The sequence below is a fragment of the Mobula birostris genome, chromosome 10 (assembly GCF_030028105.1).
Source record: "Mobula birostris isolate sMobBir1 chromosome 10, sMobBir1.hap1, whole genome shotgun sequence".
Lineage (NCBI taxonomy): Eukaryota > Metazoa > Chordata > Chondrichthyes > Myliobatiformes > Myliobatidae > Mobula > Mobula birostris.
The window spans coordinates 3,552,187-3,565,191 of record NC_092379.1 but is presented as its reverse complement, the minus strand read 5'-3'; the positions used below and the strand labels follow the sequence as shown (position 1 = coordinate 3,565,191).

General features: G+C 44.0%; 1 protein-coding gene across 2 annotated transcripts in view; it reads left to right on the top strand.

Annotated features, from left to right (window-relative positions):
- Positions 1–13,005, top strand: part of eml2 (EMAP like 2) — a 99,847-nt gene that overhangs the window by 45,892 nt on the left and 40,950 nt on the right. For both annotated transcript variants that reach the window (XM_072269823.1, XM_072269822.1), the window contains 3 exons: positions 333–402; positions 5,296–5,406; positions 8,428–8,523. In XM_072269823.1, coding sequence (XP_072125924.1) covers positions 333–402; positions 5,296–5,406; positions 8,428–8,523 — 277 coding nt within the window. The remainder of the gene's footprint in view (positions 1–332; positions 403–5,295; positions 5,407–8,427; positions 8,524–13,005) is intronic.

Genomic DNA, 13,005 nt, shown 5'->3' with positions numbered 1-13,005 from the left:
TTCCAGCTTTACAAAGCCACCCCTGCTGTTCCTCCTGGCTTTTAACAGCAGGAGATTTTAACAGCACCATCTAAGAGGGAGATAATGTGTCAAATGAAAACTGTGAGTGCCCTCCACCAAGATAATTCGAGCCCCTCTTAGCTGGCTGCAATGTCCTCCTCCCATTCACTGTAGACATCTCACACTGAAGGACCAGCAAATCTCGGGCAGGCCAAAGTGTATCTTTAACTGCAATGGTTTTCGAGCAGATTCGTGGATCGTGGTGTTATTTTTGAAGTGGGACACGAAGCCCGCGTGATGACTCATCTACCTCTTCCTGATCTGTTTCTCAGCCTTGCCGTTCACCCAGACAGAGTCACCATGGCAACAGGGCAGGTGACGGGAACCTCTAAAGATGGAAAGGTACGATGTGCATTCAAATTCTGCCTTAATTAGTCAAATGCAGAAGGTGAGTTTGTATTCTAATCTTCATCCACTCAGCGCCTGAAGGCAAAGATGTGTTCTGCAGTCGGTTGTAGGGTTCTTGTAGAAAGAGCAAGCACTGAGACTTTGTGTGCCAGGGTTGGTGGGTTCAAAGTAGACCAAATTTCTCCTTCTCAGTGATTCTCAAAACAAGAATAATTGATTTCCCCCCCTCCGTATATTCTCTTAATACAAGCTCCAGCTTCTAATTTAGTGTGTGTAAGACTAGAGGCAGCACTGTAGTATTGCAGGCGAAGCTCCTGCCTCACACGTCCCACTTCTAGTCCACGCTGAACCATTTAAACTGCCTACTCCCATCAATCTGCTCCCAGACCATAGCCCGCCATACCCCTCCCATCCATGTACTTATCCAAACGTTGAAATCGAGCTTGCATGCACCATTTGTGCTGGCAGCTCGTTCCACATTCTCACCAAGCTCTGGGTGAAGAAGTTTCCCCTCATGTTCCCATTAAGCTTTTCACCTTTCACCCTTAACCCATGACCTCCACTTGTAGTTCCACCCAACCTCAGCGGAAAAAGCCTGCTTGTATTTACCCTGTCTACGCCCTTCATAATTGTGTGTCTCAATTAAATCTCTCCTCAATCTTCTACATTCCGAGGAATAAACTCCTAACCTGTTCAAACCTTTCCTTATAACTCAGGTGCTCCACACCCAGCAACATCCTTGTAAATTTTCTCTGTATTCTTTCAACCTTATTTACATCTTTCCTGTAGGTAGGTGACCAAAACTATACACACTACTCCAAATTAGGCCTCACCAACATCTCATACAACAACATAACATCCCATCTCCTGTACTCAGTATTTTGATTTATGAAGTGTTACGTACCCCCGTAACTGGGTTGCCAAACCAGCAGAAATGGACCACTTAGTTGGAGTCTGGTTTAACAGAAATTAATAAAGTTTTATTAAAGAAATAAGTAACACAGTACTCTAATCGTAAGGATGTAAATGCAACAGGTTAGCAATGATAATACACACGTGTACACAGAACTAGGGTAATAGGAATCAATCAAGCTCTATCGCAGTCTAGGGGTAAAATGATCAGTCTCAAGTGACGCAGAGTTCAGTTCAGCTTAGTACAGTTCGCAGTAATCGCTGTTGTGCCGTTGGAGAGGGAGAGAGAATATGCAAATCTGATTCAGACAGACCTTTGATGTTCTTCGCAGTTAGCTTTCAGGCGAACCCTTTTAATGTCTTCTGTGGTCACCGACTGTGACCCTTCCATTCCGGATACGACCGTTCTTCCATGGTGAACCCGACACCCAGGCAAGGGCAGACACACACACCAGGTTCCTGCCGATCGTACCCTTTCACCCTGTGCGTCTATGGTCGGTTCCCACGACCAGACCTCCAAACTCCCACCAACTTGTGGGGGCACACCGCTCTTCCAGGATCTCGTTATCTCGTGATCTCGTGGTGTCTGTCGTGCCTCAGTGAACCTGTTCTTTTTATCCCCCTGCTGGGGTATCGCCTGTCCATCAAACTTCAAACAGTTCAGGTTCAAAGCAACCAGTCTGTCAATATTCTGAAATGTGTTTCTTTCTCTTTAATCTCGCTCTTCTCTCTTATTAGCATTTTGAATGTTTCTCCATTGTCTCCCTTATCTCTCTCATCAGCATCAATCTTCTGATAACTTGATTTGTCGTCACAGAAGGCCAATGTGCCAAGAGCTCTCCTTATGACCCTATCTACCTGTGATGCCACTTTCAATGAATTATGTGCCTATATTCCCACATCCCTTTGTTCTACCACACACCTCAGTGCCTTACTGTTCACTGTGTGAGACCTACCCTGGTTGGTCCGTCCAAAGTGCAGCATCTCTACAAGAAGGGTCAGAGCCATCTCTATTTCCTGAGGAGACTGAGGTCCTTTAACATCTGCCGGACGATACTGAGAATGTTCTACGAGTCTGTGGTGGCCAGTGCTATTATGTTTGCTGTTGTGTGCTGGGGCAGCAGGCTGAGGGTAGCAGACACCAACAGAATCAACAAACTCATTCATAAGGCCAGTGATGTTGTGGGGATGGAACTGGTCTCTCTGACGGTGGTGTCTGAAAAGAGGATGCTGTCCAAGTTGCATGCCATCTTGGACAATGTCTCCCATCCACTACATAATGTACTGGGTGGGCACAGGAGTACATTCAGCCAGAGACTCATTCCACCGAGATGCAACACAGATTGTCATAGGAAGTCATTCCTGCCTGTGGCCATCAAACTTTACAACTCCTCCCTTGGAGGGTCAGACACCCTGAGCCAATAGGCTGGTTCTGGACTTATTTCCTGGCATAATTTACATATTACTATTTAACTATTTATGGTTTTATTACTATTTAATTATTTATGGTGCAACTGTAATGAAAACCAATTTCCCCCGGGATCAATAAAGTATCACTATGACTATGACCTTGCACTTGTCTGCATTAAATTCCATCTACCGTATTTTAGCCCATTTTTCCATCTGGTCCAGATCCTGCTGCAAGCTCTGATAGTCTTCCTCACTGTCCACTACACCCCCAATCTTGGTGTCATCTGCAAATTTGCCAATCCAGTCAACCACATTATCATTCAGATCAATGATACAGATTGCAAACTACAATGGACCCAGCACCGATCCCTGTGGCACACCACCAGTCACAGGCCTCCAGTCAGAGAGGCAACCCTCTACCACCACTTCTCCTGCAAAGCCAATGTCTAATCCAATTTGCTACCTCATCTTGAATGCCGAGCAACTGAACTTTCTTGACCAACCTCCCATGTGGGATCTTGTCAAATGCCTTACCAGAGTCCATGTAGACAACATCCACTGCCTTGTCTTCATCCTCTTCCCTTGTAACTTCCTCGAGAAGCTCTGCGAGCAGTTCAAGTTCAATCCTGCCCTCCAACGTGGAGGAGAAACATCAATAAGATTGAAAGTGTACAGTGAATCTTCCCAGGGATGTTGCCGGGACTTGAGGACCTGTGTTAAAGGGAAAGGTTAAATAGGTTAGGACTTTAGAGGTTGGGTGAGATGAGAACTAGGGTTCATAGGTTAAGGGTGAAAGGTGAAATATTTAAGGGGAACTTCTTCGCTCAGAGATTGGTTTGAGTGTGGAGCGAGCTGCCAGCACAAGTGGTAGATGGGGGTTTGATTGCAACATTTAAGATAAGTTTGGATAGGTACGTGGATGGGCTATGGTCCAGGTGCAGGTCGATAAGACTAGGCAGAATAACAGTTCAGCATGGACTAGATGAGCCGAAGGGCCTGTTTGTGTGCTACAGTGCCCTATGACTCTAATTAAATGGGATCTTGATGGTTAGCATGGCCTAGATGGGCCGAAGGGTCTGTTTACCTGCTGTGTGACTGTATTTACACTCCATGCTCACCTTACTTCATAGAGAAATTCCCCACGTTCATTTACAGTCTCCATTAACCTCTTGTGGTCCTGCTCCTTCCAACTGTGATGGTGCCCAGAAACTGGGGGAAGAGCTGTCGATGTAGTTTGGCTGGTCGAAGAGCATCCTCTTATTGTACTCCCCAGAGGGTCTCTGCATTGGAAATAGTGGACAAATATCTGTCATTGATACCTGAATGATCCGTGGTTACCTTGTATGCGTATTCGGGCTTCGGAGAAGGTAGTACTAGCATTAGCTGTGACCCAGCCTATGAGAAGATTCCACCCGCACAAAGAAATACCCTTCAAGACCCCATTTTATCTCTCGCAACCTTCAGCCTAGACACACTTCACTCAAACATAGCCAGGAGGGCGTATGAGGGGGAAGCATTTTTTGTCTTAACAATGTGCATTTAAACTAGAGGGAAAACGGGTTAGCAGCTAATATCCGTAGTGAAAAGACCTCCGTCCATGACATGAACAATGAGCACAAAACAACAGCCTGTCACTCGATGTCAGCAAGGCCAAGGAGCTGATTATTGACTTCAGGAGAAGGAAACCGGAGGTCTATATGTTTCATTGAGGGATCAGAGATGGAGAGAATCAGCAACTTTAAATCCCTCAGTGTTATTATTTCAGAGGACCTGTCCTGGACCCACCATTTAAATGCAATTACAAACAAACACAGCAGCACCTCTACTTCCTCAGGAGCTTGTGACTTCTACAATGTTGACAAATTTCTATAGATGTGTAGTGAAGAGTATATTAACTGATTGCATCACAGCCTGGTCTGGAAACACAAATGCCTTTCGGTGGAAAGTTCTATAAATAGTAGCGGGTACGGCTCAGTGCATCACAGGTAAAGCCCTCTCAGCCATTGAGCTTGAGCACATCCACATGGAGCATTGTCACAGGAAGACAGCATCCATCATCCAGGACCCCCTCCACCCAGGACGTGCTGTCTTCTCACTGCTGCCATCAGGAAGAAGGTACAGGCGCCTTGGGACCCCCCTCACCCATCAGGCTCTTGAACCAGGGGATAACTTCACTCAACTTCACTCACCCCATCGCTGAACTGTTCCCACAACCTATGGACTCACTTTCAAGGACTCTACATCTCATGCTCTCAATATTTATTGCTTACTTGCTTGTTTGTTTGTTTGTTTATTTATTTATTATTTCTTTCTTTTTGTATTTGGACAGTTTTTTGTCTTCTGCAATCTGGTTGAACGCCCAAGTTGGGCGATCTTTCATTGATTCTGCGATGGTTATTATTCTATAGATTTGCTGAGTATGCCCGCAAGAAAATAAATCTCAGGGTCGTATATGGTGACGTATATGTACTTTGGTAGTAAAATTTGCTTTGAACACTGAGGGCACCCTACCGCTTGTAAAGTATCAACAGATTTAAAGAATGTTTCTTTTCTCCCTTCTCTCAGCAACTTCCACCTCACGTCCGTGTCTGGGACTCTGTAAGCCTTAACACACTGCATGTGATTGGATCAGGATTCTTCGATCGAGGCATTTCTTGTGTATCCTTCTCCAAATCTGTAAGTCCATTTTGGATTTTATTAGAATATCGCTTTCATTGTTGGCATCTGTGGAGTCCTTGTGGTTTAGAATAATATGGGCCAAATGCAAGAAATGGATGAGTTCAGAATGGATGAGTTGGGCTGAGAGCCTGTTTACTGTCTCTCTGTCTCTGACTTTGACTCCTTCTCCAGCTCTGAGCACTAGTTATGACCCAGTCTAAGAGAAGATTCCTCCTCACACAAAGAAATACCCTTCAAGACCCCTTTATTAATCTCTTGCAATATTCGGCCTAGACACACTCCACTCAAAACTAGAGCAGCAGGTGTGTAAGTGGGGAAACGTTCTTCAGCGGTGTCTAATCTTAACGATGTGCATGCAAAATGAAGTCAAACCATTGGTCAATAATGTAGCCTGGGCTACTTGCGGCCTACGGCTATCAATCAGGGAATGGCAGAGAATTGATCACTCAGCTGGTTAATCTCATTTCATTCCAAACCGGTCACTTAGCTGTGATTGATTGTCGCGGATTAATGCTGTTTCGACTGTAGTTGTACGGTGGCAGAGCACTATAGTATCAGGTTATATTAATGGTCTTGTAAACCTAATATTCTTGCAAGTTCAAATCCCTCCATGGATGCTGGGGAATTTAATCTTCATTAATTAACTAACGTGGAATTAGAAAGCTAGAGTTTACAAGGTTATTGTTTTAAAAATCCTGTTCACTGACACTCTAAGGGAAGGAAGTCTGTTGCTCTTTTCCCGTTGGACAGGAATGACTTTTAATTACAGTGGATTCCAGTTAACTCGGGCACATTGGGACTAGTACATTTTATCCCAATTAAGCAGCAGCCCCAATTAGCCAAAGTTTCATGGAAATAGTTAAAAGAGTATAAAAAGACAAATTTATGTATTTAAATGAAATACTGAACAAATTAAAGGCATCCGTTAGTCTTGCGAGACCATGGATCTGCGCCTGGAAAGTCTCCACTCTCCAGGGTGCAGGCCTGGACAAGGTTGTATGGAAGACCGGCAGTTGCCCATGCTGCAAGTCTCCCCTCTCCACGACACCGATGTTGTCCAAGGGAAGGGCATTAGGACCCATACAGCTTGGCACCGGTGTCGTCGCAGAGCAATGTGTGATTAAGTGCCTTGCTCAAGGACACAACACGTTCCCTCGGCTGGGGCTCGAACTCACAACCTTCAGGTCGCTAGTCCAATGCCTTAACCACTTGGCCACGTGCCCACACTGAACAAATTAGAACACTACTAAAACCCCTACAGTAATATAAAACTGTGTATTAGTTCCTAATGGTTATCGATGAGGGATTCACCCAGTGTACACTGCCAGATTCTCTTGATTGACTGTAAATGAACAAAATCAGTGTAGATAATGGACAACCTTCATACAATGCCTTAAGGCTTTTGCACAGTTCTGTAGTTGTCATATTTGTAATATATTGTATTTGACAACGTGGAGCAGAGAGCAAGTTTGTAGGTCTGGCGGGAGCAAATGATGTTGGGAATGGCGAGGGTGGAGTGCCGCAGGAGGGGTGTGGGACAGGTGGCAGAGAAGGAGTGCCAGAGGTGGGGGGAGGTGGTGTGGGTACAGACACACCCAGACCTGAGACACCAGGCAAGGTCACTTGATTCCAAACAGTTGGTTTATTGATCATTACAGAATGTCTCTCTGGTGCTTCCCACTCCCTCCCTTCTCCCTTCCCCTTTTCCCAACCATGGTTCCCCTCTCCCTGCGCCCTTCCCACTCTCAGTCCACAATAGAGACCCAGATCAGAATCAGGTTTATCATCACTCACATGTTTGGCACAGTACAAATGGCAGAACTAGTTTCCTTCCTCTACCCACCTCTAGTAATTGTTCTTCTCCACCTTGTGTGCTTTTGATGTCATTCATTACGTCATGTGGAGGTGTGGTTTCAATATTGAGTGATACTTTGCGACATAGTCAACATGGGGAAGGCAGTAAAAACAGGGCCCAGTCATCAACCAGCGATGCCTCTATTGAAATGGTCAAAGCAGAAAGGGTGTTCGGAGATGGACTATAAATGGTTGATGAATGAAAGGTCAGATGTCAAAGGCGAGGTCAACACCGGGCAACAATTTTTTTTTGGAAGTTGCTTCCTCAGAAATCTTTTTTTATATGTGTAGACCGCTTGAAGCTGAACACGAATAGAATTTGAGACTACTTGTATCACATAGGAATTTGAAGAATCAAGAAATTAACTTTTATTGAATATAATGCATTTACTTGCATAACAGTGCTGACACTTCACAATAGTTCAATTGTTTTGTTGATGATTTTCATTTGTACTCAGTGTGTGAGGCTTCTCACTTAAGTGTCCAACAATAATCAGCCAGCATTGATAGATTCCAGTTGCCCTGATACCGTTTCTCCATGACCGCAATGTCCTGGTGAAACCTTTCACCGTGCTCGTCACCAACAGTGCCAAGATTTGCAGGGAATGGGAATGCAGGAATAGAATCTTTAGTGGCAGGTTGCACTTCATGGTTTTGTATGCTTGAAGCATGTTGTCAACCAGCTGCACGCAGTTTCGTGCTCTGTCTTTGCCAACAAAATTCTCAATAATATCCTGAATCCCTGCCATGAGATTTTCTCCAGTCCCAAGAAGGCAGCTGATCACCACCTTCTCAAGGGCAACTAGGGATGCGCAATAAATGCTAGCTCAGCTGGCAGGGCCCACATCCCGTAAATAAATAAATTTTTAAACATTGCCTGTCATTGATGACCTGTTTGATTTGTGGACCAACAAGAATGCCCTCCTTAATCTTGGCATCAGATATTCTGACTTAAAATATGAATTGAAATAACAAATATAGGTGATTTTTTTTAAATGACGAGATAGGGAAAAATGGGTTTTCATGATCAGCAGTCTCAAATCCATATGATTCACCCAAAAGTATTCAGGAAGCAAACCCTTTGTGGTTAAACCCAGTGTTATTAATGTGTTACTGGTACATTTGTTGAGCCTCGTGTAACTGACAATTTGGTTCATTTAAAAGAATGGAGGAGCTCACCTGTGTGCTGTGGATGACTCAAATGAACACATACTCTCCGTATGGGACTGGCAGAAGGAGGGAAAGCTGGCTGAAGTTAAGGTAAGATGATTATTGAACATAGAACGTGGAACATTACAGTACAGCACACACCCATCAGCCCGTGATGTGCGGACTTCATAGCCAACTCGAAGATCAATGGAACACTTCCCTCACACGTAGCCCTCCATTAAGGACAGGGGGAGGGAGGGGTGGCACTGTAGTGTAGTGGGCAGCACAACGCTTTACAGTATCAGCAACCTGGGTTCAATTCCCACCACTGTCTGTAAGGAGTTTGTACATTCTCCCCCCGTGACTGAGTGGGTTTCTTCTGGGTGTCCCGGTTTCCTCCCAAAGACGTCTCGGTTGGTAGGTTCATTGGTCATTGTAAGTTGTCCCGTGATTAGGCTACGGTTAATTTGAGGGTTGCTTGGTAACGCGACTCAAACGGCTGGAAGGGCCTGTTTCGCACTGTATCTCAATAAATAAAACAATAAAGTTTTCTATCTCCTATGTACCTATCTAAGTGTATTAGCCTCTATTACCACCCCTGACAGTGCTTTACTTGCACCCACCACTCTCTGTGTAAAGAGATTAACTCCAACATCCCACTCACCATACCTTTTCCCCCAATTACATTAAAGTTATGTACCTTGTATCAGCCATTTCAGCCCGGGGTATCAACTGTCTCTGGCTATCAACTCGATCAGTGCCTTTTGTCATCTTGTTCACCTCCATCAAATCTCCCCTCATCCTCTCTTGCTCCAATGAGAAGAGCCCTAGCTCACTCAACCTATCCTTCAGAAAGTAGTGGACACGGTCCAGTCCGTCATAGGTAAAGCCCTCCCCGCCATCGAGCACATCTACACGGACCGTTGTTGCAGGAAAGCAGCATACGTCATCAAAGAACCCCTCCACCCAGGACACATTCTCTCCTAGCTGCTGCATCAGGAAGAAGGTACAGGAGCCTTAGGACTCACAACACCAGATTCAGGAACAGTAACTACCCCTCAACCATCAGGCTCCTGAACGAAAGGGGATAACTACACTCAACTTATCCCATCACTGAACTGTTCCCACAACCAGTGGACTCACTTTCAAGGACTCTTCTCGACATTTATTGCTTTTTTTTTCACAGTGCAAGCTGGTAAAACCTGAGGTATGGGCATAGCCAGCACACTCATTTCTCAATGAACTTTTGAACTATTCTAGTGGTGTTGAGCATTGTGGCTTTCTGAAGATTTACAAAGATATTACTGTGTAGCCCTAATTGTTTAATGCTATTGTGTAGCGACTTTGGGATGATACCAGTTGTAGATATTACTATTGGGACAATGCATACCCTGTTCATGTTCCATAGTCTTTCAATTTCCTCTTTTAATTCAGCATATTTCTGGTGTTTTTCACTTATTGATTTCTGTGAGTTATATGTGTTTGGAATGGACATATCTATTAAGTAAGGTGTCCTTGCTTGTTTATCCTGTATTATTATATCCGCATAGTTATTATGGATTATCCTATCTGTTATAACTGATCTGTTATAATATAATTTGTGGTTAAAAAAAAACTCTGACTCTAAAACTGGATCAGGATTGTATTTATAGTAAGGTGCAGTTTCTTTTATGAATTTGTCTTTTAAAGTAAGGTTTTACTGAATGATGTTTGCCACTTGATTGTACCTGTGTAAGTAATCAGATTGAGTTAAACTGCTACAAGATCCTGTAATTTTTTCTGGTTTCTCTTGGCATTTTCTATATTTATTGTCTTGAATTTATTGGTCTTATATTATGCATCTTTAATAATTTTTTTTATGTTAACCACCTGGTCCTGTATTGCCGCAAGGAACCATTCTGTTTCAGGAAAGACATCTCCAGCTCTGAGCCAGGCATTCATCTAGTCTGCTCAGATCATGGGGATGTCTTCCGTGGAGGATCATGCTCTTCCGTTGGTTAACTTTTTCATCAATAGTGATAATGTCTTCATTTTTCTGGGTTGTGCTCTGATTTAAGTTTAGTGGTGTGTACTTCTTATCAGAATTGCATACGCTTGCATGGAATGCTGATTCTTGTTTTCTTTGATGAAAACAGGTCCTTAGAAGGTTGTATCTGACTGTTATGTAGATTTTTAATGTCTGTTATTCCTCTTCCCCCTTCTGTCCTCAGTAGTGTTAATCTAAGCACATTTGAGTGTACATAGTGATTTGTGAAAATTGTCATTTCAGTTCTTTTTTTTTGTCAATTTTCCAGACCAGTTTTGGACCAAGATATTATGCCAAAAGAAAACGTTAAAATGGGTATAGCGAAAGTGTCTATTACTTTTGTTATATTTTAACTGTTGAGTTCTGTTTTTCAGATTTTCTTAAGCCTTGAAGTAAACTCTGTCGAAAGGTTTTCCTCTATCACACTATGATATATTTTCTTTGCTTGTTGGTATCTCTGATACGTATATGTTTCATGTTCATCGATCGGTTGTATTGTATTCTGCTGATCTGTTTTGTGTTCAATTAGCTCCACTGCACCTTTCTTTGATATTATTATTGTTATTATTATTATTCCTTTTTTCCTTTCTTTTTGTATTTATGCAAATTGTTGTCTTTTGCATACTGGATGTCCACACTGTTAGAATATAGAACATAGAAATCTACAGCACATTACAGGCCCTTCGGCCCACAATGCTGTGCTGACCATGTGACCTACTCTAGATGTGCCTCACATTTCCCTACCGCATAGCCCTCTATTTTTCTAAGCTCCATGTATCTATCTCAGTGTCTCTTAAAAGACCCTATTGTATCCGCCTCCACCACCGTCACTGGCAGTGCATTCCACGCACCCACCACCCTCTGTGTGAAAAACTTACCCCTGACATCCCCTCGGTACCTATTTCCAAACACCTTTAAACTATGCCCCCTTGTTTTAGCCATTTCAGCCCTGGGAAAAAGCCTCTGGCTATCTATACGATCAGTGCCTCTCATCATCTTGTACACCTCTAACAGGTCACCTCTCACCCTCCGCCGCTCCAAGGAGAAAAGGCCGAGTTCACTCAACCTATTCTCATAAGGTACACTCTGTTGCTGCAGTCTTTCACTGATTCGATTATGGTTACTGATTTTATCAAGTATGCCCACAAGAAAATGAATCTCAGGGGTGTACAGTATATGGCAACATACATGTACGTTGACAAAAAACTAACTTTGAACTTTGAACTCAAGACAGGCTCTCTAATCCAGGCTGTTAATCTCTTCTGCACCCTCTCTAAAGCTTCCACGTCAATCACATACAGTAATTGTCATCGAATTCATCTGTCCGGGATCAGCTTCTCCCAGCTAGGGAGATGACCCATTTTCTCAGTGCCTGAGGTGCCCCAAAGCTCATTACTGTTGGAGTGGAGGATGTGGGACAGCTGGTCGACACTCCACAAGTTTGCGGATGCCACGCCGTCCTGAGCCCAACGTGTCGATGCAGTGACAAGGAAGCTGCAAAAGTGACTATATTTCACTAGGAGTTTGAGGAGATTTTGTATGTCACCAGAGACACTTGCAAGTTTCTACAGATGTGCCATGGACAGCACTCTACTGACTGCATCACCGTCTGGTAATGTGGGGGAAGGGGGCACTGCACTGGATCGAAATGAGCTGCAGGAAGTTGTGAACTCAGTCAGCTCCATCATGGGCCCTAGCCCCCCCATCACCCAGGACGTACCCTCTTATCGCTACCATCCGGAAAGAGGTACAGGGGCCTGAAGGCAGACTATCAACAATTCAGAAACAGTTTCTTCCCCTCTGTCATCCAATTTTTGAATGGACATTGAATCCATGAACACCAACTCACACCCTGTTTTTCTCTTTTCTCACTATTTATTTAATTTAGCTTTTAAAATATATATATGTTCAAAGTCTGCCCCGAGCCTTGTGGCCCATCAGGCTGGTGCTTATGCCGGTTTCTGTGGCGTGAAGTGACTGAGAGAGTACGAGACTCCCCCCAGGATAGGACGCCAGTCTATGGCAAGATTAACCCCCAGCATTTGCCGGTACCCATTTTCAGCTGGGTGGACTGGAGCAGTGTGTGGTTAAGTACCTTGCTCAAAGACACAACATGCTGCCTCGCCCGAGGCTCGAACCCATGACCTTCAGATCATGAGCCCAATGCCCTAACCACTTGGTCATGTGTCACACTTAAAATATATATCTAGACAGCCAGGACACAATAATCACAATCAATCCTGGCCGACGGAGGCCTCTGACATTGCAGTACATTGCATTACATAATAATAACCGTAATTTATACTTTATGTATATACTTTACTGTAAATTACAGTTATTATTATGTAATGCAATGTACTGCAATGTCAGAGGCCTTCGTCGGCCAGGATTCACTGTGGTTATTGTGTCCTGGCTGTCTAGCTACACAAGTGGTGGGCAGTACGATATGGAGAGCAAGCTGTTGCCCATGTATCAGGCTCCCCCTTTCCACACATCTGATGAACCCAAAGGAACGGCAGAGACCGATACAGTTTGTCAGCATCGCAGGAGTCACCAGTGGGCATTGA